Source organism: Schistocerca americana, chromosome 1, assembly GCF_021461395.2.
Source record: "Schistocerca americana isolate TAMUIC-IGC-003095 chromosome 1, iqSchAmer2.1, whole genome shotgun sequence".
In the NCBI taxonomy this organism is placed as follows: domain Eukaryota; kingdom Metazoa; phylum Arthropoda; class Insecta; order Orthoptera; family Acrididae; genus Schistocerca; species Schistocerca americana.
The window spans coordinates 407,747,850-407,775,433 of record NC_060119.1 but is presented as its reverse complement, the minus strand read 5'-3'; the positions used below and the strand labels follow the sequence as shown (position 1 = coordinate 407,775,433).

Below are 27,584 nucleotides of genomic sequence, written 5' to 3'. Positions count from 1 at the left end.
GAAAAGACTGTTCGGATGACAAACTCAAGGGACACAATGTTATCAGTGGTAGAGCGACACAGGCGGAATCCGCCCTGGCACAGAGCCAGTAGGCCACGTGACTCCAGCACCCAACGCAACCGCTGACACACGATACCTTCCAGCAGCTTACAAAGAACGTTGGTGAGGCTGATGGGCCGATATTTGTCCATATCAAGCGGGTTTTTGCCGGGCTTAAGCACTGGTATGATGGTGCTCTCCCACCAGTGCGTTGGAAAGACACCATCTCACCAGATCTAGTTGAAGATCACGAGGAGATATCGCTTGTAGTCAGACGAGAGATGTTTAATCATGTGACTGTGGATCCGATGTGGCCCAGGAGCTATGTCGGGACAATGTGCAAGGGCACTGAGGAGCTCTCACTCTGTAAATGGGGTGTAATAGCATTCACTGTGGCGTGTAGTGAACGAAAGGACTTTTCTTCCATCCACCGCTTGAGAGTACGAAAGCTGGTGGATAATTCTCCGACGCAGAGGCGTGAGCATAGTGCTCAGCTAAGTACTCGGCAATTGCGTTTGCGTTGGTAGATAACACGCCATTTATGTTAACACCGGGAACACCTGTTGGGGTCTGGTACCCAAAAACTAGTTTGATCTTTGCCCAGACTTGGGAAGGTGACGTATGGCACTCAATGGTCGAGACGTATCTCTCCCAATAATCCTGTTTCCGTCTTCTGACAAGCTGGCGAGCGCGGGCACGGAGCCGTTTAAAGGCTATGAGGTGCTCCAGGGAAGGGTGCCGCTTATGCCGCTGTACAGCTCGCCCACGCTCCTGAATTGCCTCAGCGACTTCTGGCGACCATCAAGGGACTGTCTTTCGTCGGGGCCACTCTAATGAACGAGGGATCGCATTTTCCGCCGCAGAAACGATCGCTGTAGATACCTGCTCAATTACCACATCGATGTTACAATGTGGGGGAGATTCAACAGTGACAGCAGAGATAAAGGCTTCTCAGTCTGCCTTGTTTAAAGCCCGTCTGGGCAGGCGCCTGTGGGCCTGACGCCGGGGCAGTGACAGGAAAATTGGGAAGTGGTCACTACCACACAGGTCGTTATGTGCTCTCCAGCGGATAGATGGGAGAAGGCCAGGACTGCAAACCGAGATATCAGTGGCCGAATATGTACCATGTGCCACAGTGGAATGTGTGGGATCACCTGTATTTAAGAGGTAGAGTTCGAGCTGTGACAGTAAATTTTCGACATCTCTGCCTCGGCCAGTAAACATGGTGCTACCCCACAAGGGGTTATGAGTGTTAAAATCTCCCAAAAGTGGGGAAGGTTTACGGAGTTAATGAATCAGTGCAGCCAATGCGTTCAGGGATACTGCAGATAGTTATTTCCTGCGTCATCCTTATCCTAACAGCCACATCTTTAAGAGGGGTTTTAAGCGACACAGGTTCACTGCATAATGAGTTCAGGACATACACACAAAGTCCACCTGAGACTCTATTATAGTCTTTACGGTTCTTGTAATATCCTCTATAGCCGTGGAAGGTAGGGGTCTGCATTTCCAGGAACCAGGTTTCCTGAAGGGCAATGCTGAAAGCAGGTGTAAAGCTTAAAAGTTGCCGTAGCTCAGCCAAGTGGTGGAAAAAACCGCAGCAATTCCACTGGAGGATGACATTATATTGAGGCTGAAAAGGCATGAAGTGCACAAGGAGGCAGGTTATGCCTCATGGTCACCTGCTGCCACAGATTATTTGTAGCCATTTCTATGGTGGGTGAGGCATCAGTGAGATCCAGATATGCAGAGGACGCTAAGATCTCCTCTGCATCCTCAGATGCAGAATTGATAGCGAGTGGTGGTGGTGTGGGGGCCACCAGAGGCTCCTGTTTCTTAGCAGACTACTTCTTAGTTTGAGAGTGAGAGAGCGATCTTTCGCTTCTCTTTAGGGGCTTGCTGGGACGATTTCTCTGAAGTAGCTTCAGACGCGGAGGAAGACGGTGAAGCCCTTCGTCCAGCAGCTTTTGGCTCCTTGAGCCACTGGCGTGTGTCCACTTTAGCATTAGTAAGGACCTTGGCAGAGAGGGCCCAAAGACCTTCTGCACAGGAGGGGCCAGAGGAGGTGGTTGCTTCTCCAGCAGGGGGAAGGGACCGATGTCCCCTGTGTTTGGGAAGGCCTTGCCCCCGAAGTAGGTGCTTTGGGAGCAACAGAGAAAAATTTGTCCTCTACCACCAAGAGGGCAGATGTATTCTGGTGGCCCGGAGGGCCCACGGTTCGTGGCATAGAGTGAGGAATCTCTGGCACTTGGGACGGCGATGGTGGTGTAGCTGCAACATATGTCGACGTCAACAAAACTGGCTGTAAACTTTCAAATTTACGTTTAGCCTCTGTGTAAGTCAACCGATCCAGGGTCTTGTACTCCATGATTTTCCGCTCCTTTTGGAGTACTGGGCAGTGTTGCGAGCAGGGTGTGTGGTGCTCTCCACAGTTGATGCAAGTGGGAGGCGATGCACATGGAGTATCTGGGTGCAGTGGACGTCCGCAGTCTCGACATATGACGTTGGAAGTCCAGCAGGAAGACATGTGTCCAAACTTCCAGCACTTAAAGTACCGCGAAGGGGGAGGGACGTATGGCTTAACATCCCAGCAGTGAACCATCACCTTGACCTTTTCAGGCAATGAATCACCCTCAAAGGCCAGGATGAAGGCACCAGTAACAACCCTGTTGTCTTTGGGTCCTCTGTAAATGCACTGGATGAAATGAACACTCCGCCGTTCTAAATTGGCGCGGAGCTCGTCGTCAGACTGCAAGAGGAGATGGCGATAGAAAATGATCCCCTGAACTATGTTGAGGCTTTTATGGGGAGTGACAGAAACAGGAATATCACCCAGCTTGTCACAGGCGAGTATTGCTCGCGATGGGGTTGGGGACGCTGTCTGAATCAAGACCGCGCCGTTTCGCATCTTGGACAGCACTGTCACTACTCCGAACTTATCCTCAAGGCGTCGAACGAAAAACTGAGGCTTCGCAAGTAGAAAGGAGTCCCCACCAGTTCTGCTACAGACTAAAAACCGTGACGAAAATGGCTCCCTCCGTTCTGTAGCCCTACGTTCCTCCCATGGTGTAACGGGGAAGGGAAACGATTTAGGGTCATACCTGTCAGCATTGTATGCGATCATGCCCTTCTTAGAGACTGCTGGTGCCATACGGTCACCAGCGAGAGATGACTTAGTCCGCTTCATTGCGGGTCATCCGCCCTGATGCCATCCACTCCGATCGGAGGCTCTCCTCACGGGCGCCACCCAGCCACAGCAAAGGCGAACTGGCACGATGGCCGTTGCCGGGAGTCCTGATGCCCCAGGAAGGCAGGCATCTACTGCTTGGCATACGTGGGGAATTTACAGATGAAGCGATCCCTGTGTTGTCAGGGGGCTACCACCATATGGGTATATGACGGCCCCACCACAACGGACTGGCTACTGTGCTGGATACTGAGCGCAGAGAAATCCAATATTGTCATGGGGGCGAAAGAGGACAGGAGACAACGGAAGAAGATGACATACACCGGAAATTGTCCTCACCAAAATAGTTGAATCGCAGGTGGAGATGCAAAGTCATGACAAGAAATTCAGGAGATGGAATCTCAGGGCACTATGGATAAATCGTGCACCACGTTAGGCGTCCTTCCCCATACAGCCTGCACTTCTGTAGAATTTTGAAAGCAGCAGGTGAAACGATAGTCGCCTCTTACGACAGGCAGGAATACCTTGGGCCTATTATAACCTTCCTACCCTCATGGGGAGGGGGAGGGGGAGAGTGATATGGGATTCCTGCATTCCTGCTACGTCTAGATACGACTCTGACAGGTGACATGTACGTAAGCATCCTTTCTGATCACCATGTCTACTGTGTGTTCCGGCGGATTGGGCAATTCCAGCAGGACAATGTGACACCCCACGGGTCCAGAATTGCTACACAGTGGCTCCAGGAACACTCTTCTGAGTTTAAACACTTCCGCTGGCCGCCTAACTCACCAGACATAAACACTATTGAGCGTATCTGGGATGCTTTGCAACGTGCTGTTCAGAAGAGATATCCAGCTCCTCGTACTCTTACACATTTATGGACAGCCCTGCAGGATTCATGGTGTCAGTTCCGTTCGACACTATTTTAGACATTAGTGGAGTCCATGCCACGTCATGTTGCGGCACTTCTGCACTACACGATATTAGGCTGGTGTATCAGCTTCTTTGACTCTGCGGTATATGTGTCAAAAGACAGCAGACTGTTATTAAATGCAAGTCATTCCTAAAAGAGTATCTGGTCATTAGTAAAAGTGAGAACATCTCAAAAGTCTAAAGCGCAGCTGTTATACGAAACTGCTAACCAGTAAAGAGGTATGCGCCGCACTATTGTGTCTGAACAACTGACAAGGACATTGATGAAACGACCATCCAAAGATCGTCTGAGAGACATTACAGTCTGCAGAATGCAATCTGTGGTGTGTTAGGAAACGAGATAGCTGAATTGTTTATTTTGCATGATGATTACACTATCTTTGCATACATTAGTACATAACAATGTTTACAGTATATGACATGGAGATCCACTATTAAAGTTCACGTGTAATCATCGTAAAGTGTCTTGTCGTATTGTAATAGGAGAGGGGTTGGAAAATAAGTTTCCCCTGTCGACTGTGGGCAGAGTTGTGTATTACGGGTGGAAGACGACACGGCAGGTGAACGCGCACGTACAAGACACCGATACACCATTGGGTAGAGGTCGACCGCGATCAAGCAGATGGCGCTTTCGCAGTGCCTGCTCAAACAGAGGCCAGCCACTCAGTCTTTTCCCGGAGAGAAGCTGCGTTTTGGAGTAGTGGTCAATGGCGAAAGTGAGAGCTGTTATCGCTATGAATGGGCACGTGGAGCATCAGGTACAGAAATTCATAACCGCCTTTTTGAGGTTTATGGGTCAGGTGTGATGTCGAGGCAAATGGTGCGGAGATGGTGCCAGCAATTCAGTGATGGACGTCAGCAAGTGCAGGACATACCGAGACCTGGACGGACGCGCACGGCCACTACAGATGCAAATGTCAGGAAGGTGGATAACATGATTAAAGCGAAACGGCGTATCACCATTGATGGAGTAGCGGCAGAACTTGAAATCGGACATGAGCGAGCTCACAAGATCATCCACGACATTCTTCGATAGAGGAAGGTGTCAGCACGATGGGTGCCACACCAACTGACCCCGACACACATGGAACAACGCATGGCGTTCAGCCTGGAACAGCTCGTGCGTTATCATGAATCTGGCTATGACCTTCTGTTTCGGATTGTGACAGTGGACGAAACGTGGGTCCACCATTACACGCCCGAATCGAAGGCCGCATCCATGGTGTGGAAACATTTGTCATTACCTGTCCGAAAGAAGTTCAAAAGCACTCCGTCTGCAGGTAAAGTGCTACTCACCGGTTTCTGAGACGCTAAAGGAGTTTTGCTGCTGAACTTTCTGGAGGACGCAACCATCAAAGCTGCGAGGTACTGTGCCACTCTGTCGAAATTGAAAGAGGTGATTCGGAAAAAGCTGCCTGGCCTTCTCAGATCTGGCGTTCTGCTGTTGGATGACAATGCGAGACCACACACGGCTACGGAAACGCAAAACCATGTTGCAACTCTTGGTTGGGAGCGCCTACACCATCCGCCTTGCAGTCCGGATCTCGCACCAAGTGACTTCCATCTGTTTCCTGCTTTGAAGAAAACTCTCGGCGGAAGGCGCTTTGGCAGGAATGCCGACGTCGAACAAGGCATTCAACGCTTCATCCGTATGCAACTCCCTGATTTTTTCCTGGAAGGCTTTTTGAAGATTATAAAGCGGTATGACAAATGTCTCAATGTACTTGGAAATAATGTAGAAAAATAAAGATATGTCTTATCTTTAATGTCTCATTCTCTTTTTTCCTTTCACACCCAACTCTGACCACAGTTGACAGAGGAAACTTATTTTCCAACTCCCCCACGTACATTTGTAGCAAACATGGAGTTTCTACCTAGTAATACAGTTTTTTTACGTAAGACATACAATTTATGGCAGCAGCAGTATCACCCAAAAAAAAGAAAAAAAGAAAAGAAAGCCTTACCCTCGTGTTTAGTGATTATAATTGCAAACCGCTGGAGCTTCACAGTTTACTGAATTATGAAAGAGTTGATGTAATTGTGTGCCTACTCTACGGTCCAGTGTCGAGGTGGAGCCGCTGCAGCAAAGTTCGGCGGAGTTACCTGCGAGCCCGCCGCCCAGGTAGACGAGTGCGGTGCGCCAGCAGCCCTGCTCGGTCTCGAGCGGCGTGGCGAGCAGCAGCTGGATGGCGACGTTGAGCGCCAGGTGCAGCGCCCCGGAGTGCACCAGCATGTACGACACGAAGCGCCACGCCTCGCGCCGCCGGCCCGGGTTGAACACCAGCACGTGGCGCGCGTCCACGCACACGTACGCCAGCACCTGCGACACAGGCACACGCTGGCACCACGCGACACAGGAAGCCGCTGCAGCACGTCCTTGTCGCGATCCTCTAAAGTGGCTCCGAGCACTATGGGACTTAACATCTGAGGTCATCAGTCCCCTAACTTAGAGCTACTTAAATCGAACTAACCTAAGGACATCACACACATCTATGCCCGAGGCAGGATTCGAACCTGCGACCGTAGCAGCCGCGTGGTACCGGACTGAAGCGCCTAGAACCGCTCGGCCACAACGGCCGGAGCGATCCTCCGATATTACGGAGGAATACGAGGCTGGCAGCAAGGTTTGTTCGTTACGAACGTTTCATTGTCAAGAGGTCACGTTAATCTGACCACGTATGTATCCACCATTGCAACTGAGACGTCCCACAATGTCGCTAAATTCCTTTAGATACCCAGAAAGTTCCCTGGCCTTAAGGACTATAACTAAAATTCCAGCAGTATTCTATCCTGATGGTAAGGAAAACGTTTGATGCAGCAGATGAGTATATTCAGTGAAAAATAACGAACAACAAAAGGAAATATACAATAGAAACTTATCATTACGCATTTCGTAGAGTCTCTGTGGAGAGACTGGGCTTCTGTGAGAGTGGGAGTGAGGAGTTGTGGAGCGAAGATGAGACATTGAAGGCCTTTCCCTAGAAAACGATGTTCTGTGGACGCCCCCTAGCACCGTTACATGTCTTGGGGAACAGATATGCATCTAGCTTATTCGTTTACAATATTTCACTGTAAAAGACCTAACAATACAGGGTGTTACAAGTATAAACTTAGATATTTCTGTTGGTGACTGAGGACGGTACATTGGTCAACATAAAATAAGTATTTATCCTTTTCAGATTAAATTATAGTTAGTGCAAGTGATATGTTTTTAGGTTTAGTAGTGCCTCCAAGTGCCAATGGCCTCGCCACAATGCTGACACCTTTTCGCTTCAGATCACCGTAATTAATTTCTGTCAAGCTTGGCTAGTGCTTGGCTGGGTGACGGTCCGGGTATGCCAACCATTGCACTCAACCCTTGGGAGAGCGGTGTTTTGACCACATGCCCCTCCTGTCTGCATCCTCAGTGAGGATGACACGGCGGTCGGACGGTCCCGATGGGCCACTTGTGGCCTGAAGACGAAGTGTTGCTGCTGCACTCAACCCTTGTGAGGCCAACTGAGGACCTACTTGAGTGAGCAGTAGCGGCTGCGGTCTTGAAAACTGACAACGCCCGGGCGAGCGGTAGGCTGACCAGATGGCCTTCCATATACGCATCCACTGACGCCTATCGGCTGAATGTGACACGGCGATCGATCGGTACCTATGGGCCTCCCGAGTCCTGTTCGGACGGTGTTTAGTTTAGTACCAAACTGCTTCAGTAGTTGTGGTACTCTACATAAACGGCGTAGTAAGCGGTAGGGTTTCCGATTGTATTGGCAGCAGTGGTAGGGAAGAAACAATGAATGTGTAACAGACAAACTGAGAGCCGACGACTCCGATGACTTCTCTTTGCTTTTCTGTTCGTTTGATTTTACATTTTGTAGATATTTAGAAACGATATCGGTGTTAATCTATTGTGTATTTTGTACCCTTGCAGAAAATAAATTGCATTTAAAAAGTAATAAAAATTAACTGATCGCGTAATTTCCTCGTTTTTTTTTTTTTGTAATCAAAGCAATTAGTTTTGATGCAAATATAGTTTAAAAGCACAAGCATAAAAATATGTTATTATTGTTGTTATTTTCTACTCAACAGAAATGTTCTTCATCATATTCAAAGGCGAGAGTTTCCGTTATTATTGATAAATGCGAAAGTTGTTTATGAATAACGGAAACATGGTTTATGTAAGTTCCATGAAGTATTGAAGCGATGTTTGATACATTTATGCAGTGCACTTTTTTCCTTAATTTGTCTTTTCGTTGACGAAATTGCTTTTTCTAGCGCTATGTGATAAATCAGTATTGTCTTCTTTAGTTTTTCTACGATATCCGTCTGTTTCACGTCACAAATCAATAACTTGCGAAAAAAACTTGAATTAAACATTGACAGTTTCAAATTTTCTATAACTATTGTTTATTTTTAAGTAACAAATAGGAGGATAAATATGTAGAATAAAATGTTCTTCATGTTACCTGGCGCTTTACATTTTCTCTCTGTTTCTGGACAGTTCAACGTTTCCAGTTTGTAGGGGAATCTACAAAATACTGAATCTAGTAAGAGACTGATCGCGTAAGTAAAGAAAGCGACCATTATGATGTTACGCCCAATAGGTAGCCCAGATACAGGTTTAACTGACCACAGCTACTAAGAAAACTACCGTAATCGACATTGACTTATGATAGTCTACGGTAGTTTTACAACTCTAGGCAAGAGCAAGCCATTAAAGCTTATTTTCCTGTGGGCAGCAGGTCAGGTTTTGAAGTCTGGACCACGGACACAAAACGGTTAATCTATACTCACGGCCATTGTCCACTTACTGATGCACTTACGACTGTGCAGAAAAATGTGATAGTAAGGTCTGTGACGTTCGAAGCAGAGGCAAAACAGCCAACATGCTGGTGTGTTACATATTGAGGTACCACACATAAAAATATTTGCGCTTATACTCGTTACAACCTGTATACATCAATCAATTGGACAAGAACTTTGCATAAGTAAACCCTCGGGATTCTCTGTAGTTCTAATTCTTCTTCTTTCTGTATGAAGTAGGCATTACCGTCTGTTGCTTGAAATTACTGATCTTTCTACCGTTTCCTAAAAGCATTCTGCCTCATTATTTATTTTGGTACTCTCTCGTCTTACATTCTGGTGACATGGTCTTCCAGTTATTTTTGTATCTCTCAAACTGCTAATTTAAGTTTTTCACTCCCAGTTGCTCCCTGATGTTGTATTCCTCCTCCTGTCAGATAGCTGTAGCCCACTACTCTTAGAGGAATCTCATTTCCAATGTATTCTTTGCTCCTTTGTTTTTGCTACCGTCCACGACTAACTTCCTTAAGTCATGCGTAGTACATGGAATGTTTCTCGACAATTCGGACTGGTTTTTGATCGCGAAGTTATACGCCACCTTACTAAGCCAGACATTGTACACACAAGGTCATTCGTCGTAAAATGTTAAATGCATACCCTCCCTTCCCATTCGCTTCACCCGTGGCTGATAATGAGTATGTATCATTGTCAGTGGTAAGAGGACAACAAAGTGAAAGCCTGTTCAGTTCGCTTGTTGAAGCCCACATGACGTGTTGCACCAGATCCCGTCTCTCTCTTACGACGGCTCAGTTTGTGAGACTATAGCTGGAGATATAGTTAAGCTCTAAACTGGTCATGCTTTAGCCAAAGGGAAAAGGTGGAAAACAATCCGGCCGCGAGGAGAATAGCTAGCTGGCTAACGGATTCCGGTGATGGAAGGGGTGGCTGGCTGCGTTCGGGGACGAGGGCTCTGGGAAAGCTGGACACGCAGAATTCAACCCGTTATCAGAAATGTTTGTAAAGACACCTTCAGTCAATTTGGAAACATAGTGGTTGTGGGAATTGCCAGACTATTTTGCAAACGCAGAATGGTGCTCTCTTGGCAGCTTCCAAACGCCAGACACAGCCACAGCAAGTTAAATTATTTTCGGAATTGTTTCAAGACGCCTTGCGACCCCTGTGTGTCAATATACCGTTCTGTTCGAGGGAATTCATAATGTTAGAACACAGTATACGTTACGCAATGATGCTGCATATCGACTTAAAGATATGGGCCTGTAATTTAGTGGATTACTCTTACTACATTTTGGTGTGTCCTGTGCAACTTTCCAGTCTTTGGGTACGGATCTTTCGTCAAGCGAGCAGTTGTATATGATTGCTAAGTGTGGAGGTATTGCATCAGCATACTTTCAAAGAAACATAATTGGTATACAGTCTGGACCGGAAGACTTGCTTTGCTAAGTGATTTAAGTTGCTTCATTACTCCCAGGATATCTAAATTACTCATGTTGGCAGCTGTTCTTGATTCGAATTGTGGAATATTTGCTTCATCTTGTTTGATGAAGAAACTTCAGAAAGCTGTGTTTAGTAACTCTGCTTTGGCAGCACTGTGATCGATAGTATTTCCATAGCTATCGCGCAGAGAAAGTATTAATTGTGTTTCGCCACTAGCATACTTTGCATACGATCCGAATCTCTTTGGATTTTCTGCCGGGTTTCGAGACAAAGTTTCGTTGTGGAAACTGTTATAAGCCTCTCGCATTGAAGTCCGCGCTAAATTTCGAGCTTCTGTAAAAGATGGCCAATCTTGGAGATTTTGCGTTCGTTTAAATGTGGCATGTTTCTTTCGTTGTTTCTGCAGCAATGTTCTGACCCGTTTTATGTTCCAAGGAGGATCATCTCCGTCAATTTATTTGGAATAAATCTCTCAGTTGCTGTCAATACTATTTCTTTGAATCTAAGCCACATCCGGACCATGCTTCCATTGTTAATGCGGATGGAGTGGAAGGCGTCAAGTGAATTTTTATCTGTTTTTTAATGAATAGATATATTTTTATTTTTGGAGGATTTGATGTTTACAATATTCAATCTCGCTGTGACAACCCTGTGTTCATTAATCTCTGTATCCGTTTTGATGCTCGTTATTAGCCCAGGATTATTTACTGCTAAGAGATTAAATGTTTTCACAACCGTTTACTGTTCGCGTGGGCTCATGAACTAACTGCTCGAAATAATTTTCATTTTAGCTCAATTTCCGATGATGTTTTAAGAGTATCGCCGGAATTAAACATGTATTTTCGCCAACACACCGAGGGTAAATTAAAGTCATCACCAACCAAGTTGACATTTTACGCCCTCCTTAGATATAGGCTGTGTTGAGTGACACTGAATAACGTTTTACAAGTTCTAAGTTTCGATCTGATCAGGCAACACCCGAAACTACGTTATAGATCAAGTAATATATTAAGTGATATCGACGGTTCTATTCACGAAATAACAGGGGACGCTGTCGCCTGAGTCTCGCGACGTAATCTCGCCACCGTGCAGTGCTTTCATGACACGCACAACAGAATTCCATTAAAAATCTGACTGCCAATGTTCTGTTTGCCAAATAAACATCTTGGAAACGGATCCTGAAATAATTAACGTCGTGGTATATTGTGTTTCCTTATAATATTAGTATGTGACGGAAGGAAGGTAATTGTTTAGTAAATGAGATCTGTGAAGACTCTAGCGACTGTCCAAAACAGAAATATTTTGGGAAATAATGCAATGTGCTCTATTTACATTCCTGCCGCTGGTGAATCTAATCACTTATTGTTAACGGAAAATGTTGCACTGAGTGCGTACTAAGGAAGAAGAAACGTTGCTTATATAATTTGAAATAATTCAACAACTAACAAATGTAATTACTATAAATTAGTTTCCCAAAGTGAATCTAAAACTGCACATTATATAAATGACGCCCGTTGCACCCTTACATGTTTAAATATGAACTTAGGCTAGAAAATATTGAGTGTAAATGTGAAGACAGTAACCATTCCGAAAGAACAGATACCAATGATGACCATGCAGCTTCTCTAGAAAGAAATGATAATTAATCGAAGCTCTCAGCTGCCAACAGGTGTTGTTCATATACCTCAATGTTGACAGCTGAAAATGTGTGCTCCGACCGGGACTCGAACTTGGGATCTCCTGCTACACCTGTTAGGTGACGCTATGCAGCTATGATTGGACCGCAGCGGAGCCATGAAGTAGAAAAACAAAGTGTGTTTTGTCAGGTTGAAGGTGTCAGTTGTTGTCATGGAGATGATATACAAAGTGATTCAGCTGCTCCTACCGATAGGTTTTATGCAGCCCGCAATGACTTCAAAAACCAAAGGCAAATTTTCATAATCTGTCGCTCGCTACGCGCGAAACGTTAATCATACAGAAAAATTAACAGAATCTTTTTGTAGGAAATGTAATGTAGATACATTTTGTACTGGAATAACTTCTCGCTGGTAGCCATAGTTTTCGAGTTATTCAAGAAAAACGCATCTGAAGATCACTTTTGAACGTGTTTCTTGAATAATTCGAAAACTACAGTCTCCAGCGAAAACGTATGGCAGCACAAAATTTAAGTACATTAAATTTCGTAGCAGAAAGTCCTGTACATTTTTTCTGTAGGACTAACATTTTGCATGCAGCAACCGAGAGAATATGAAAAATCATGTCCATGCTATTTGAAAGCATTGTAGGTTGCATAAAACCCGTGCATAGATGCAGCTAAATCACCCTCTATACACTGATGAGCCAAAACTTTATGACCACCTGCTTAATAGCTTGTTTATCCGTCTTTGAAACGATATACTTGACCGATTCTGTGTACCAGGGATCCACCAGTTTGTTGGTAGGTTTGTGGAGGTACGTGGCATTAGATGTCAAAGAACAGGTCATGTAATTAGCGTAAGTAACCCGCCGCCGCTTTACGTATGCAGTAATGGCGTCCGATAGCGACCAAGATGAGTTCCATAGGATTTACATCAGGGGAATTTGGTCGCCGAGACATCAACGTGAGTTCAGTACAATGCTCCTCTAACAACTGCAGCATGCTTCTGGGACCGAGACATGGACAATTACATTGCTGAAAGATTATATCTCCGTCGTGGAAGATATCAAGCGTGAAGCGACATATGTGGTTCGCAGTTTTCAGCGTGCCTTCGATTACTACCACAGGTCCCATGCAAGCGCAGGAGAATGTCTCCCATAGCATAATACTGCTCCAGTCTGCGTCGGTGGTCCGCTGCACGTTTCGAGCAGCCGTGCACCTCGATAACGGCGTCTGTGAAGACGACCATCGATCTAGTGTAGTAAAAATGTGATTCACTCGAAGAGCCGACACGGTTCCATTGATAGACGGTCATCTCCCGATGGTCCCGTGCCCAGTGCAGTCGTAATTGACGGTGTCGTTGGATCAACTTGTGAACACGTAGGCACGGTCTGCTGCACCCATACAACCCCCTCCATCCATCCATCCATCCATCCATCCAACCATCCTGCTGCGGAGCTCCATGTTCAACAATGTACGATGAACGGTGTGCTCCGGAACACTTGGGTTCTTTCGGTGGAGATGCCACAGATCACCGTCTATCCTACTTTACAGAGCACACAAGCCTCCGAACCCCACGTCCTGTGAAGAGTTGTGGACGTCCAACCATTTAGCACCTAGTGGTAGTTTCACCGTCCTTCTACCTCTTTCTGTAAATGCTCACGACAGTAGCACGTGAACATTCGACCAGCTTCGCCGTTTTCGAGATACTCGTTCACAGACTCTGCGTAATAATAATCTGCCCCTCGTCAAAGTCAGTTATGTCAATGGATTTTCAGCCCATATCTTTGCTAGGGCTTACATACTGAAAGTTTTCGAGAGAATACTTTCCGGAAAGATTCCGGTCAACATACTGCTTCCCCCCCACATACACTGCCCGAAAAGACCACAACTAAAAAATACGAGAAACCGTCAATCACTCTTCCCATGTGCCATTTGGGATTGGAACAGAGAAGAGAGGGTCAGTTAGTGGTTCCAGAAGGACTCTCCACCACACACCGTTAGGCGGCATGCGATGTATGATGTAGATGTTCTCGCACTAAAGATCCATTAACAGGAGAGAATGTGGACTGCTGTAACCCCCTTATTAAAACCAGTAATATATTACTGTCGCACAAACAGGTATCGGGAGGTTCTCCGTAGAATCGGCAAGGAAAGGGATGTATGGAAAATACTGTCAGGAAGAAGGTATATTGCGATGGACATGTGTTAAGACATCAGGGAATAACTTCCATGGCAGAATAGGGAGCTGTAGAGAGTAAAAACAGTACAGGAAGATAGAGGTTGGAGTACATTTGGCATTAATTGAGGACGTAGTTTGCAAGTGCTACTTTGAAATGAAAAGGTTGACACAGGAGAGGAATTCGTGGCGTGCCGCATATCAAGAATCAAGATGATGACGCAAAAAAGAAAAAAAAGGCTACTTGATATATGGTATACAAGACTCTGAGTTGAGGAGGGTAGTGCAAATGAGTACAGCTGCGGACGTGCATTGTCACTGGCATCGCCCCAATATTCGCTGTGAGGGAGGCGCCGGCGAGGAGTAGTGCAGCGCCGTGTGGGTGGCGTGGCGTGGCGTGGCGCGGCATAGCCAGGCGAGTGGCTCATCTCATTTCCGCCGCGGCCAGCGCCAGCAGCAGCCTCGCTTCCCCACCAGCAGGTCACGCGACAGCGAGAGCGTGCGGCCGCCGAGCCACTGCCACCCGTCTCTCGCTGATTAACTGCTCGCCATCAAAATCACAGCACCATCAAGTCGGCACGTAGCGCATGTCAAGTTGTCAAGACGTGGACTACGCGCTTGGACATTGTAACAAATTTTATTATTGCTTGCTGCCTGGCGGTCTATTTCGACATAACTAGAGAAAGTTGTATACGATTGTAGATAAGCACTCGCTTCTACGTTGTATTCAAGTTATTCACTCGCTTCCTCATTTGTAAAGTAGTTTAAGCGTTTACAACAATGATGAAATTAGCTACTGGGAATCCTCAAGCTTAAGTTAGTTTTATTCGTCAACTCCTATGTTTCACATTTGCTAACAAATGGTTCAAATGGCTCTGAGCACTATGGGACTTACACCTGAGGTCATCAGTCCCCTAGAACTACTTAAACCTAACTGACCTAAGGACATCACACACATCCATGCCCGAGGCAGGATTCGAACCTGCGACCGTAGCGGTCGCGCGGTTCTAGACTGAAGCGCCTAGAACCGCTCGGCCACACCGGCCGGCCCATTTGCTAACAGTAATTACGTCTACGCGAATGAGTCCGCGATAGAAACCTGTACCACCTCCATCTCTACGTGTCAGCTCTGAGGTGGGGCCGCTGTCCACAGTACTTCGAAATTAATCCGCTGACTGCGAATTCCTTGACATCAACACGGATAGCCGAAATGGTTAAGTTGATCTCTTGCGATAAGCGGGAAATTCGGGTTCGAGTCCCGGACCGACACAAATTTTCTTGTCGCCGTTGGGTAAGAGTTCTATACCTAACACAGCCGAGCTCAAACAATTCGCAGTCAGCGAATTAGTTTCGAAGTATTTCGTACAGCTGTGGATCCTCAACACTGTCTGTCAGACATGCATGTCAGTTGTCCATAGTCCTGCCTCCTCTCTAACCCCCCCACCCCCCCACCCTCATCAAACTAGCTCTTCCTGGGAGACCCAAGTAAGTCATCTAAAAGTGTAAAAGCACTCGTTTATTCTGCTGGCTGCCACAGTTGCTACTGGTACACTAGACAATATCATTCTAAAGTGCCCTACTCATGAAGATCTGTGGACTGAAATGACACGCTTGGGAACACCAAGTGACATAAAAAGGTATCTAAGATAGGATTTAGAAAATGTTAAAAAAATACAGACAGTGTAAGAGAGACCACAACTGTACCTAATACAGCTGAGGTGAATATTCTGAGTGCAGTGAATGTCATCGAGGATTCACTGTCGCCGGCGTTAACTCGTACAGAGAGGACGATCGGAATCAGTGGACACCCAAATAATTACAGTGAGTCCAAAAGGTTTCGTCTAGCTGCATATTTAAAAAAAATAAATAAATCTGAAGAACGCGAAAAGAAGCGAATACAAAATTCTGAACAGCTAATCCTGTGAAAGTACCTCAGTAAATGCGCCCGCCCGGTTAGCCGAGCGGTCTAAGGCACGGCTTTCCGGAACAGAAAGGAGCGCCTGGTTCCCGGCACGAATCCGCCCGGCGGACTTTTGTCGAGGTCCGGTGAGCCAGCCAGTGTGTAGTTGGTTTTTAGGCGGTTTTCCATCTGACTCGGCAAATCCGGGCTGGTTCCCTATATTCCGCTTCATCTACACTATGTGGGCGATTGCTGCGCAAACAAGTTCTCCACGTACACGTACACTACCATTACTCTACCACGCAAACATAGGGTTTAACTCGTCTGGTGTGAGACGTTCCCTGGGGAGGGAGGGGGGGGGGGGTGAGGTGGACTGCGGTAGTCGTCGTGGCGTGTGGACCACTGCGGCTGCGGCGGAGACGGAGCCTCTCCGTCGTTTCTATGTCCCCGGTTAACATAAAACAACCACCTCAGTAAATAATTGCTATAGAATGACAAAGTTGTCAAAATAGAAAGTTTCACAAAAAATCTACTGCATAAAGGATTCTTCCACCATATAAATATGCCTCAAATTCTCATCCGGGGACGAAACTTCAGTGCTAACCCACGATGCTCTCTGGCGTCAACCCTCTGCAAGCACAGTCTGTCTCCTGATGTTGCTTGAGCGGCGCCGGGACAGTGTAGTTTGCAACATGGGAGTGAGACTAGTGAGACAACCCTAACTGAAACAAAACTTATCTTACATCTGAATACTGAGTGAAAATCCTCTTACGAGATTGCTAAAGTAGTCGGTACACCTTGATATACGGTTCACTCGATAATAGATCGTTTTTTAATAACGAAATCATTGAGAAACCAGTCACGGAACGAACGCCCTCGCTCACTGGCCGATGTAAACGTGACGTTTATCGTGAGGGAAATCAAGAAAAATCCTAAGATCAGCGCAGCTAAGTTGGCTTTGAGGTTAGGGTCAAGAGGCAAGAAGATACGTGCCAACAGAGGCAGAAATATCGGCAAGAAGTAAGGCTATAATGGCCGGGTAGCTCGCAAGAAATGTTGGATCAGTCAACAGAATCGGAAGAAACGTCTTGATTTTACCCAGGAACTTAGATCCAAGAAAGAAGAGTTCTGGAATAGAATGATATTTTATAATGAAAGTAAATGTAACACGTGCACGTCGGATGGCAGGCGAGAGGTGTGGCATAAGAAAAACATGGGGATACTGCCGCTGACCCTTGTGCCAACGGTGAAACACGACGGAGGTTTTCTGATGGTGCGAAGGTGTGTGAGTCCTGTAGGAGCTGGAAAACTACACTACTGGCCATTAAAATTGCTACACCACGAAGATGACGTGCTACAGACGCGAAATTTAACCGACAGGAAGAAGATGCTGTGATATGCAAATGATTAGTTTTCAGAGTATTCACACAAGGTTGGCGCCGGTGGCGACACCTACAACGTGCAGACATGAGGAAAGTTTCCAACCAATTTCTCATACACAAACAGCAGTTGACTGGCGTTGCCTGGCAAAACGTTGTTGTGATGCCTCGTGTAAGGAGGAGAAATGCGTACCATCACGTTTCCGACTTTGATAAAGATCGGACTGTAGCCTATCGCGATTGCGGTTTATCGTATCGCGACGTTGCTGCTCGCGTTGGTCGAGATCCAATGACTGTTAGCAGAATATGGGATCAGTGGGTTCAGGAGAGTAATACGGAATGCCGATCTGGATCCCAACGGCCTCGTACCACTAGCAGTCGAGATGACAGGCATCTTATCCGCATGGCTGTAACGGATCGTGCAGCCACGTCTCGATCCCTGAGTCAACAGAGGGGGCGTTTGCAAGACAACAACCATCTGCATGTCCAGTTCGACGACGTTTGCAGCAGCATGGACTACCAGCTCGGAGACCATGGCTGCGGTTACCCTTGACGCTGCATCACAGACAGGAGCGCCTGCGATGGTGTACTCAACGACGAACCTGGGTGCACGAATGGGACAACGTCATTTTTTCGGATGAATTAAGGTTCTGTTTACAGCATCATGATAGCCGCATCCGTGTTTGGCAACATCGCGGTGAACGCACATTGGAAGCGTGTATTCGTCATCGCCATACTGGCGTATCACCCGGCGTGATGGTATGGGGTGCCATTGGTTACACGTTTCGGTCACCTCTTGTTCGCACTGACGGTACTTTGAACAGTGGACGTTACATTTCATATGTGTTACGACTCGTGGCTCTACCCTTCATTCGATCCCTGCGAAACCCTACATTTCAGCAGGATAATGCACGACCGCATGTTGCAGGTCGTGTACGGGGCTTTCTGGATACAGAAAATGTTCAACTGCTTCCCTGGCCAGCACATTCTCCAGATCTCTCACCAACTGAACACGTCTGGTCAATAGTGGCCGAGCAACTGGCTCGTCGCAATACGGCAGTCACTACTCTTGATGACCTGTGGTATCGTGTTGAAGCTGCATGGGCAGCTGTACCTGTACACGCCAAGCAAGCTCTGTTTAACTCAATGCCCAGGCGTTTCAAGGCCGTTATTACGGCCAGAGGTGGTTGTTCTGGGTACTGATTTCTCAGGATCTACGCATCCAAAGTGCGTGAAAATGTAATCACATGTCAGTTCTAGTATAATATATGTGTCCAATGAATATCTGTTTATCATCTGCATTTCTTTCGTGGTGCAGCAATTTTAATGTCCAGTAGTGTACATTTTATAGAGGATACGATGAATCACAAAACACATACCAACGTCTTAAAAGAACATATAAATGCTAGTGCCGAAATATAAGATCACGAAGGAAATTACATCTTTCTTTGACCTAAGTTAAGAACTAACAGTCTTAGTAAAAAGTTTTTTTTTGTAAAAAGCAATATACGGAATGTATAATACATCTCCATTAGCTAGTAGACTGTTTGGTTATCTGCTATACAGGTGCGGTATCTACAGTGGATAAGCTGTTGATCTGTTTTATATCTGAAACCACGACAAGTTCTTGTCTTACCGATGTTCAGGATCGATTTTTGACTGCACCTATGTTGCGAAACGTTGGAGGCCTTCTGTGTCCAGACACCTATATTCTGAGACCGTAAAAATTTCCAATAAGACAGTGGAAAATATTATCAAAATAAAGATCGTGGCACGTTTAGCAGTGACTGTATGACATGGGTTGACTGGTGGCTCAGACCGTCGCCAGATTACGCGGTGTTGGTGGCAGATCGGAGAAACCGCAGGCACGGTTATTTTTACAGCATCCGCAGCTGTCTACACAGGCAGCGGCTGTATTCCTGGAAGTCTGCAGTTTGTGGCCCGCAGGCCACCACCCACACAGCACGTGTTTTTGCGGTTGCTGTTTCTATTTAAACACGACATCATTGGGTCGATGCCCATCTTTAAAGATGTTTTCAGCATTACTGTTTACTACTGGAGCTAGAAGATTATTCGTGGGTGGTAACGATAAGTAATTAGGAAACTTTAGAAGTGCGCATATACAACGCCTGATAAAAAAAAAGGGGGGGGGGGGGGGAGGAAGCAGCCAGAAGACATGGTCCGATGCTAATGTCACTTTTAATGCGTGCATACCATCGACGGGTATCTACATCATACTCCGCAAGCCACCTAATGGTGCGTGGCGAAGGGTACTTTCGGTACCACTAACTGATCCCTCCAATCCTGTTCCACTCGCGAACAGTGCATGGGAAAAATGATTGTCGGTAAGCCTCTGTATTGGCTCTAATTTCTCGAATTTTCTCCTCGTGGTCAATACACGAGATGTATGTGAGGGGAAGTGATATGTTCTCCGACTCCTCTTGAAAAGTTCTGTCCAGAAATTTCAACAGTAAATCTTTCCGTGATCCATAACGTCTCTCTTGTAACGTCTGCCAGTAGAGTTTGTTTAGCATCTCCGTAACGCTCTCTCGCCAGCAAAACCATCCCGTGACGAAGCGGGCCGCTCGTCGTTGGATCTGCTCTATCTTCTCTATCAGTCCTACCTGATAGGTATCCCATATAGATGAACAATACTCAAGAATCGGTCGAACAAGCGCCTTATAAACGAATTCTTTCGTGAATGAGTTACATATGGTTCAAATGGCTCTGCGCACTATGGGACTTAACATCTGAGGTCATCAGTCCCCTAGAACTTCGAACTACTTAAACTTAACTAACCTAAGGACATCAACACATCCATGCCCGAGGCAGGATTGGAACCTGCGACCGTATCGGTCGCTCGGTTCCAGACTGAAACGCCTAGAACCGCTTTGCCATACCGGCCGGCGGATGAGTTACATTGCCTTAAGATTCTTCCGATGAATCTGAGTCTTGTGTCTGCTTTTCCCAGTACCTTTTTTATGGTCATTCCACTTAAAGTTACGCCTAGATATTTTATGGCAGACGCTGTCGCCAGCTGTGTCATGAATTGTGTAGCTGTACAGTAGTGGATTTCTTTTCCTATGTATGCGCAATATGTTACATTTATTTACGTTCAGGTCCAGCTGCCAGAGTCTTCACCATTGATCAGTTCTCTGCAGGACGTTCTGCAAATTCTTACTATCTTCTGGCGTTGCTACTTTGGTATAAACAACTGCGTCATCTGCGAGTAGCCTTAAGAGCATCCGACGCTTTCTACTAGATCATTTATACGAGGGTTGGAACTTTAATAGTGGCAACTATTTATTTACAGCTCGTACAAAATAGATACGTGTTTCAAAGTTTTACTGACCTTCAAAGTAGTCACCACCATTGTGTGTAAACCGTCGCCAGTGATGTGGAAGTCGTAGCATACTCTTAGCAGTGCCAGTTGTATTGACAGTTGGAGCGGCGCTGTCTATTGCCCGACAAATTTGTAGCAGCTCTGAAGCGAATGCCGTGAAGTGTTTCCTTCAGTTTAGAAATCGAGTTGAACTCACGAGGGCTTACGTCAGGGGAGTGCAGTAGGTGATATAGCACTTAGCACCCCCATCAGTCAAACAAATCGGTAACAGCTTACACAGTACGTGCTTGAGCATTGTCCTGCAAAATGATGGTCAGGTCATGCAGAAAGTGTCATCACTTCTGTCTCTAAGCGACCAGCTTAGGTTGTGTTCCCTCCTCCCCTTTTGGATACTCCACTTTCTTTGTCAGTCAGCGTTGTACACGGTGTTCACAAAGCCTCTCTAAAAACGCAAAAATTTATTTCACATGCAAATGAAAGGAAAGCCTTGTGAAATTTATTTCGAGGTGAGACGTACATATTCAGCTTTTCCCATTACTTAAGACACCTGTAATTGGGAACCATAAACTGCATGAAGCACATCAAGAGGTTATTCCATTTCTTGACACGCTCATTGTAGCAGACTGTCATCACCGGTGGCAAGGGGATCAGTAATCTACTTCTTGACACCAGTGAGGACCCGCACTTTTGTTCGATACACGATATCTTTATCCGGCCGGTGTGGCCGAGCTGTTCTAGGCGCTTCAGTCTGGAACCGCGCGACCGCACCGGCCGCAGGCTCGAATCCTGCCTCGGGCATGGATGTGTGTGATGTCCTTAGGTTAGTTAGGTTTAAGTAGTTCTAAGTTCTAGGGGACTGATGACCTCAGATGTTGAGTCCCATAGTGCTCAGAGCCATTTGAACCATTTGATATCTTTAACTTAGCCTTATAAAAATAATTCGAGGGCTCTGATGTGTGCAGAACGAGGCTACTTCTCCAATCCACTGGTCGGGATATGGTTCATTTTTAAAATCACAAGCATATAGCTGCCAATGTGATGGTCCATTCTCTTGTTAGAAAATACCGTTGCTTTATGGTCTTGTAGTTGTAGCATCATATGTATCACCAAAAGGCCCACATAAGCAATTGAAATTATTAGCATCTGAGCGAAGAAAAAAAGACCAATGATGTTGTTACACAGGATCCCAAACTATGCATTCGCCTTTGAGCTATGTCGCTGTACTTTCCTGGTCACATGGGGGTTTATGATCCCCAGATTCTCACGCAGTGTATGCTCAGTTTTACTGAAATACGATTAGATGCTCATCGCTGAAGCAAACTTCGGTAAGTAATGTTTCATCCGCATATATCCTTTCCGGCATATTAATTGCTAATTTTTTTTCTTTTTATTTATCAGTGAACTCCTGGGACTGTAGCAACCCCACTTTTAAGTATGCAGTTGCAAATTCTGGTGTAGGATGCTCTACACTGCTAAACACGGTAGCTGTGTCTCGCAGAGTGTCGAATAGACTTCTAGGAGAATGATCGAAGGCTTGTGTTATACGATCGATATAATGTCGAAGTTGTTCGCGGAGGCATCCTCGAGTAAAACTATCTCGGTGTTGGGACATTGCCCAATCTCAGTGAAAGCTGGATCTTTCTAAGATAATCGATGTTTTCCTTAGATTCTCTCGGTCGTTCACTTCTTCCGTTACAGAATATTGTCCCTGTCTCCATAAACTACTTGTATTGGATACAAAAGAACTAACAGTTCTTTAACCACATGAGTTACTGTGTGACGTTTAATCCCTTGAAGATACAATTATGCCTTCTAATCCCTGTTTACATACCTTGTGACAGCGTTTAGGTATTCATAAAGTGAAACGAAGAGTACAGGACCTTTGTAGAGTTACAGAATATTTGTAACTGACTGTTCATTTTTCGCCGTAGTATGCTGATCAGTGATGGAGAACATAAGACAGCCTTTTATCAACATTTCAAACGTCATTCAGAGATGGATTCACTGGCGAAAATGGAAAGCTTTACACAAAGAACATCTGATCGAAACGCTAGCAATATGAATTCCAGTATTTCCATGTCTGTGGGATACAGTGATCAAGAATTCATCTTTATCCGAGCATATTTTCAGTATAAAGCCTTCTACAGATAAAGAATAGCCACTATTGGGCAAGTCTAAAACTACTGCAATTTCTCAGGTGGAGACCGCAACTCAGCATGCCCAAAGGACGTGCACGTGCAGCTTAACGCAGTCCTTAGGGCTTTGAGAAGAGGAAAGTCATTGGCGTGAGGGACACTGGAACTTCGTACCGACAGATGCACACACAGATGGCTGAAATGTACTCGCTGCAAAACCAGAAGCGTCTTGATGAACTCAGAAGAGTAGGGACAGTCCCCCAAGAAGGTCTACACAATGAAAAGGTCATAGGATTGTTCGACTGGGTCTAATACAGGGATGATAACATCTGAAATCACGGCAGAGTACCACCACGAACAGTTAGGAGCTGGTTACAGGAAGTTGGGTTCATGGATTACCGTGTGTAGTTTATCGCTGACATCATATCACAGACAACAGATACACGCATGCTACGAATCTAGAGTCAAGTAGGACATCGCGTGACGGTCTGTGACGTTCAGCGATGAGTCTCTGTGCTGTGAGTGGGGGACAGATCTGTTCCAGTGTGTCCGAAGATGACTTGGTGGAAGGTCACAGGAAGGAGTGATAATCGAGACCCAACCTCTCGAACTCCTGGAATCATCATGTGAGAGTTACTGAATACGACAACAGGATTGAGTTAGGTATTGCTGAAGGGAAACAGAATGTTTGCCTGTATGTGATAAGAAAGGCAAACCCTGCTGTCATACACCTCGCGGTTTTCCGAGACCCCACACTGCAGGTCAGACCGATAACGCCTTGAGGAGTGCATAGTCTCATGATTTGTCACTTTTAGAGAATGTCTGGTATGCGATAGCACGACGTTTACTTCCATATAGCCTCCGGCCAGCAACCTTCATAAAATGACACAGTGTTTGCTACAGGTGTGGCAAGTAATTCTTCAAGGTTACGTTCGGAATCTGTCAGTAGCCAAGCCACAACGACTATAAGAATGTATTGATGTTAGTGAGGGTCACATTTCATAATAATGCTGATGGTGGACATCAGTTCCGAACAGAATCAAAGTTTAATCGTTTAATAACCGTTACGTGATAGACATCTCCACGAAGTTTGGTACGAGGTCGAGATGAAAAGTAATGCCTCCGAATTTTTATGTGAAATGTCTTAAAGCTTTTAATAAAACAAACGTTACTAACCTTCTACACCTTGTTCATATTTACATATTTGTAGCCGTCTGCCGCTAGAGAGCTCCGAATTGAAGCGTGTAACATGGCGGTGTGTAACGTAACTACGTCTGTACGTGACAAACAAAATGCTGTAATCGACTTTCTAGTTATAAGAGTTCCTCCACACATGGAGCACCTTCGGGATGACAATGACAGACCAAACACGAGTGCTGCGCTGCGACATCTGCACCAGTCTGATGTCTTGTGTTCACTGTCATCGATCATCCTCCATGCATTACTGACTTGGTCATATCCCATTTTTGTCCGTTTCCAAAACTTAAAGAACATCCTCGAGGACTAAACTTTGACTTTGCAAGCAGAGGTGAGGTTGTGGCCCTGTCAACAAAGTCAAACACTCTACTGTGACGGTATCAACGCACTGGTCTGTCGCTGGGAAAAATGTTGTTTGAAAGGGTGAGAATGATGAGAAATAAATATGTAGACATTAAGAATAAAGATGTGGAATGTTAATAATAACGTTTTTTTTATTTAAAAAGCTTGAACACTATTCGCATGAAAAATTCGGAGGCATTGCTTTGCAGCACGCCTTCGTAAATAACAGACTGGTGCTTCTCGGTGTAACTCTTTCCTCTTCCGTCTGTGTAGATGAGCAACTAAAAGTGTCACAATAGCCGCTTCTAAAACTGCCGTTTTACGTGCTGTTGCGACGTGTAAAGTTATGAGTCCCTATCGAAACACTATTTGCTACTAGGAATATCTGTGCTGAAATTGTTGAATGTGTTGGCCACGCAGCGGATGAATCTCCGATATTCGTCCTATAGAAGATGTCCCACATATAAAATCCGCAACCTAAAGGTTAGCAGTTAAAGTGTGAATCAAGGTGGCTTATTTATACACTGACGAAAAATATTGCAACACCACGGAGATGTGCAACATGAACGAAAGTTGGTAGGCGTGTTTCTACATCCGAGAGAAGATGTCTACTCAAATTTCGCGCCAGTCGCATTAGTAAGGCCACAATGAGAATGCAAATCAGGTGTTCTTTAAATACACGCTGTAACGACCGTGAGCGTTAGTTACCTCTGAGGCTGGACGTAGCGAGTTGATGCTGGTCAAGAATGCCTTTAAGCCCCTGACTTTGAGCGCGGGCGTATAACAGAGCAACGATAAGGTGCTTGTTCCTTCTGCGATACTGCAGGAAGATTTGGCAGGAATACAGCCACCGAACATGATTTCTGGCAGCGGTGGTCACGAGAATATACAGTGACAAGAAGACCGCGCTCCGGATGGCCACTTCGAATTACCGAGTGGGAAGACAATCGTGTTCGGCGTATGACTATGGCGCACCGTAACTGCAACTGCAGCAGCAGTTCGAGCCATAGTGACACAACGAGCTGTTACAATTTGGTTACTTCAAGGACAGCTCCGAGCCAGATGCCCTGTCGCGTGCATTTCACTGATCCCAAACCATAGTCATTTGCAACTTTAGTGTTGTCAAGCGAGAGCTCATTGGATGGCAGGCTGGAGATAAATTGCGTTTTCATGTGCCAATGATGCCTGTGTTTTGGTTAGATGGAGCCCAGTTGAGGGCCTGTAACCAACCTGTCTGCGTGCTAGGCACACTGGACCTACACCTGGAGTTATGGTCTAGGGTGCGATCCCTTATGACAGCACCCTGATTGCAAATCTGTACGTCAGTCTGGTGATTCGACCTGTTGTGGTGCCATTCATAAACAGCATTCCATGTAGGTTTTCCAACAAGATAACGCCTGGTCACATAACGTTGTTGTAACCCAGCATGCTCTACAGGGAGTCGATACGTTGCCTTGACCTGCTCGATCACCAGTTCTGTCTCCAGTCGAGCACGTATGGGACATCATTACATCATTGGACGACAACTCCAGTGTCATCCACAAATAGCTTTAACCGTCGCTGTATTGACCGACCAAGCGCAGCAGGCAAGCAACCATCCCACAAACTGATATCAGGCACCTGTACAACACAATGCATATACGTTTGCACGCTTGAAACCAACACTCTCGCAGTTACACCGGTTATTAATGTACCAGCATTTTACATTTACAATGGCTTATCTCGCGCTTACATTAACCTGTGGCCTCGCAGTGTTAAGCACTTAAACAAGTTACCTAGACAAGTGTATCTACGGAATTTCATTATCTACAATAATTTTTCTTTTCGTGTTCCGATTTTTTTCGTCAGTGTAGTTGTACCATGTTTAGGGGAAGTACGTAAATTATCTTTCTAGCTTACTATAAAGTCGTTCGTTAATCGTAACACCTTAGTTTCTGAACTAGAGGTAGATTTTGGTTCGTACTATCATCATATAAGAGAATATCCAGTAGAAACATTTGTTATAATTAACGTTAAAATCATTCCATTTATGAAACTTTGTAATCGATTGAAAGTCTGTGCGGGAGTGTGACTCATATTTGGACGTTTGCTTCACGCAGACAACATTTTTATTGACTGAGCTTCAAATGGTTCAAATGGCTCTGGGCACTATGGGACTTAACATCTCAGGCCATCAGTACCCTAGAACTTAGAATTACTTAAACCTACCTAACCTAAGGACATCGCACACATCCATGCCCGAGGCAGGATTGGAACCTGCGACCGTAGCGGACGCGCGGTTCCAGACTGAAGCGCATAGAACCGCTCGGCCACAGCGGCCAGTCTCGACTGAGGCTACTGAGATATGACTACGATTCACACTCACAGCTTCTATGCTACCACATCTCGGTTTTTACTTCCTAAACTGTGCCGAAGCTCTCTAGCAAATATTTCTCCCGTAAGTCCTATTCTGGCAAAGTTTATACGAGACCACTGGAGTTTGGAAAGTTGGAGAGAGGAACAGAAGCTGTGAAGATGGTTTAAATAGCTCTAACGGTAACAGCACTGCCAGCCAAAAGTAAGGGTCCGGGTTTGAGCTCCAACGCAGCATGCATTTTTAATCTGATAGCAATTTTCCCATCAGCGCACTTTCCTATGCTTCACGAAAGAGATTGATTCTGGAGCATTCATACTATTTACTGCAGAGACAGACAAATGGAACTACTTGGAGCCGTTATGGTATCTTTTTTGATGGACTGTCAGCAATTTATGTGTGGCAGGCCCTTGTTCGTGTTTTGTGTGTCTTGAGGTGGCAGCGCATGTTAATAAATCGAAGTGATGAAGCAAAATCGGCCGATAGCTTTTATCTGTGATCAGTGATTAGGTAATTATTGTTGAGCAAAACGTGACTTTTGAAGAATTATTTTAATGTGCTGAATTTTAATTGGAATTCCGCACATTTTTTTATGAATTGCAAGCAACGTTCGACTTGTCATGTGAAGAGTCACATGTGAAATGACAGATGACGCGTGGACAACATTGAAAAAGCATTGGCTCGTACTGGGCTCCTCGGACAAAGTAAGCGA

The 27,584-nt window shown here is 45.7% G+C and overlaps 1 protein-coding gene across 1 annotated transcript in view; it reads right to left on the bottom strand.

The window, feature by feature from the left end:
* The window catches only part of LOC124554550 (protein rhomboid-like), a 215,504-nt gene that overhangs the window by 80,932 nt on the left and 106,988 nt on the right, over nt 1–27,584 (bottom strand). Inside the window, exon 3 of the mRNA XM_047128286.1 lies at nt 6,266–6,482. Within this exon, the coding sequence (XP_046984242.1) occupies nt 6,266–6,482 (217 nt within the window). The remainder of the gene's footprint in view (nt 1–6,265; nt 6,483–27,584) is intronic.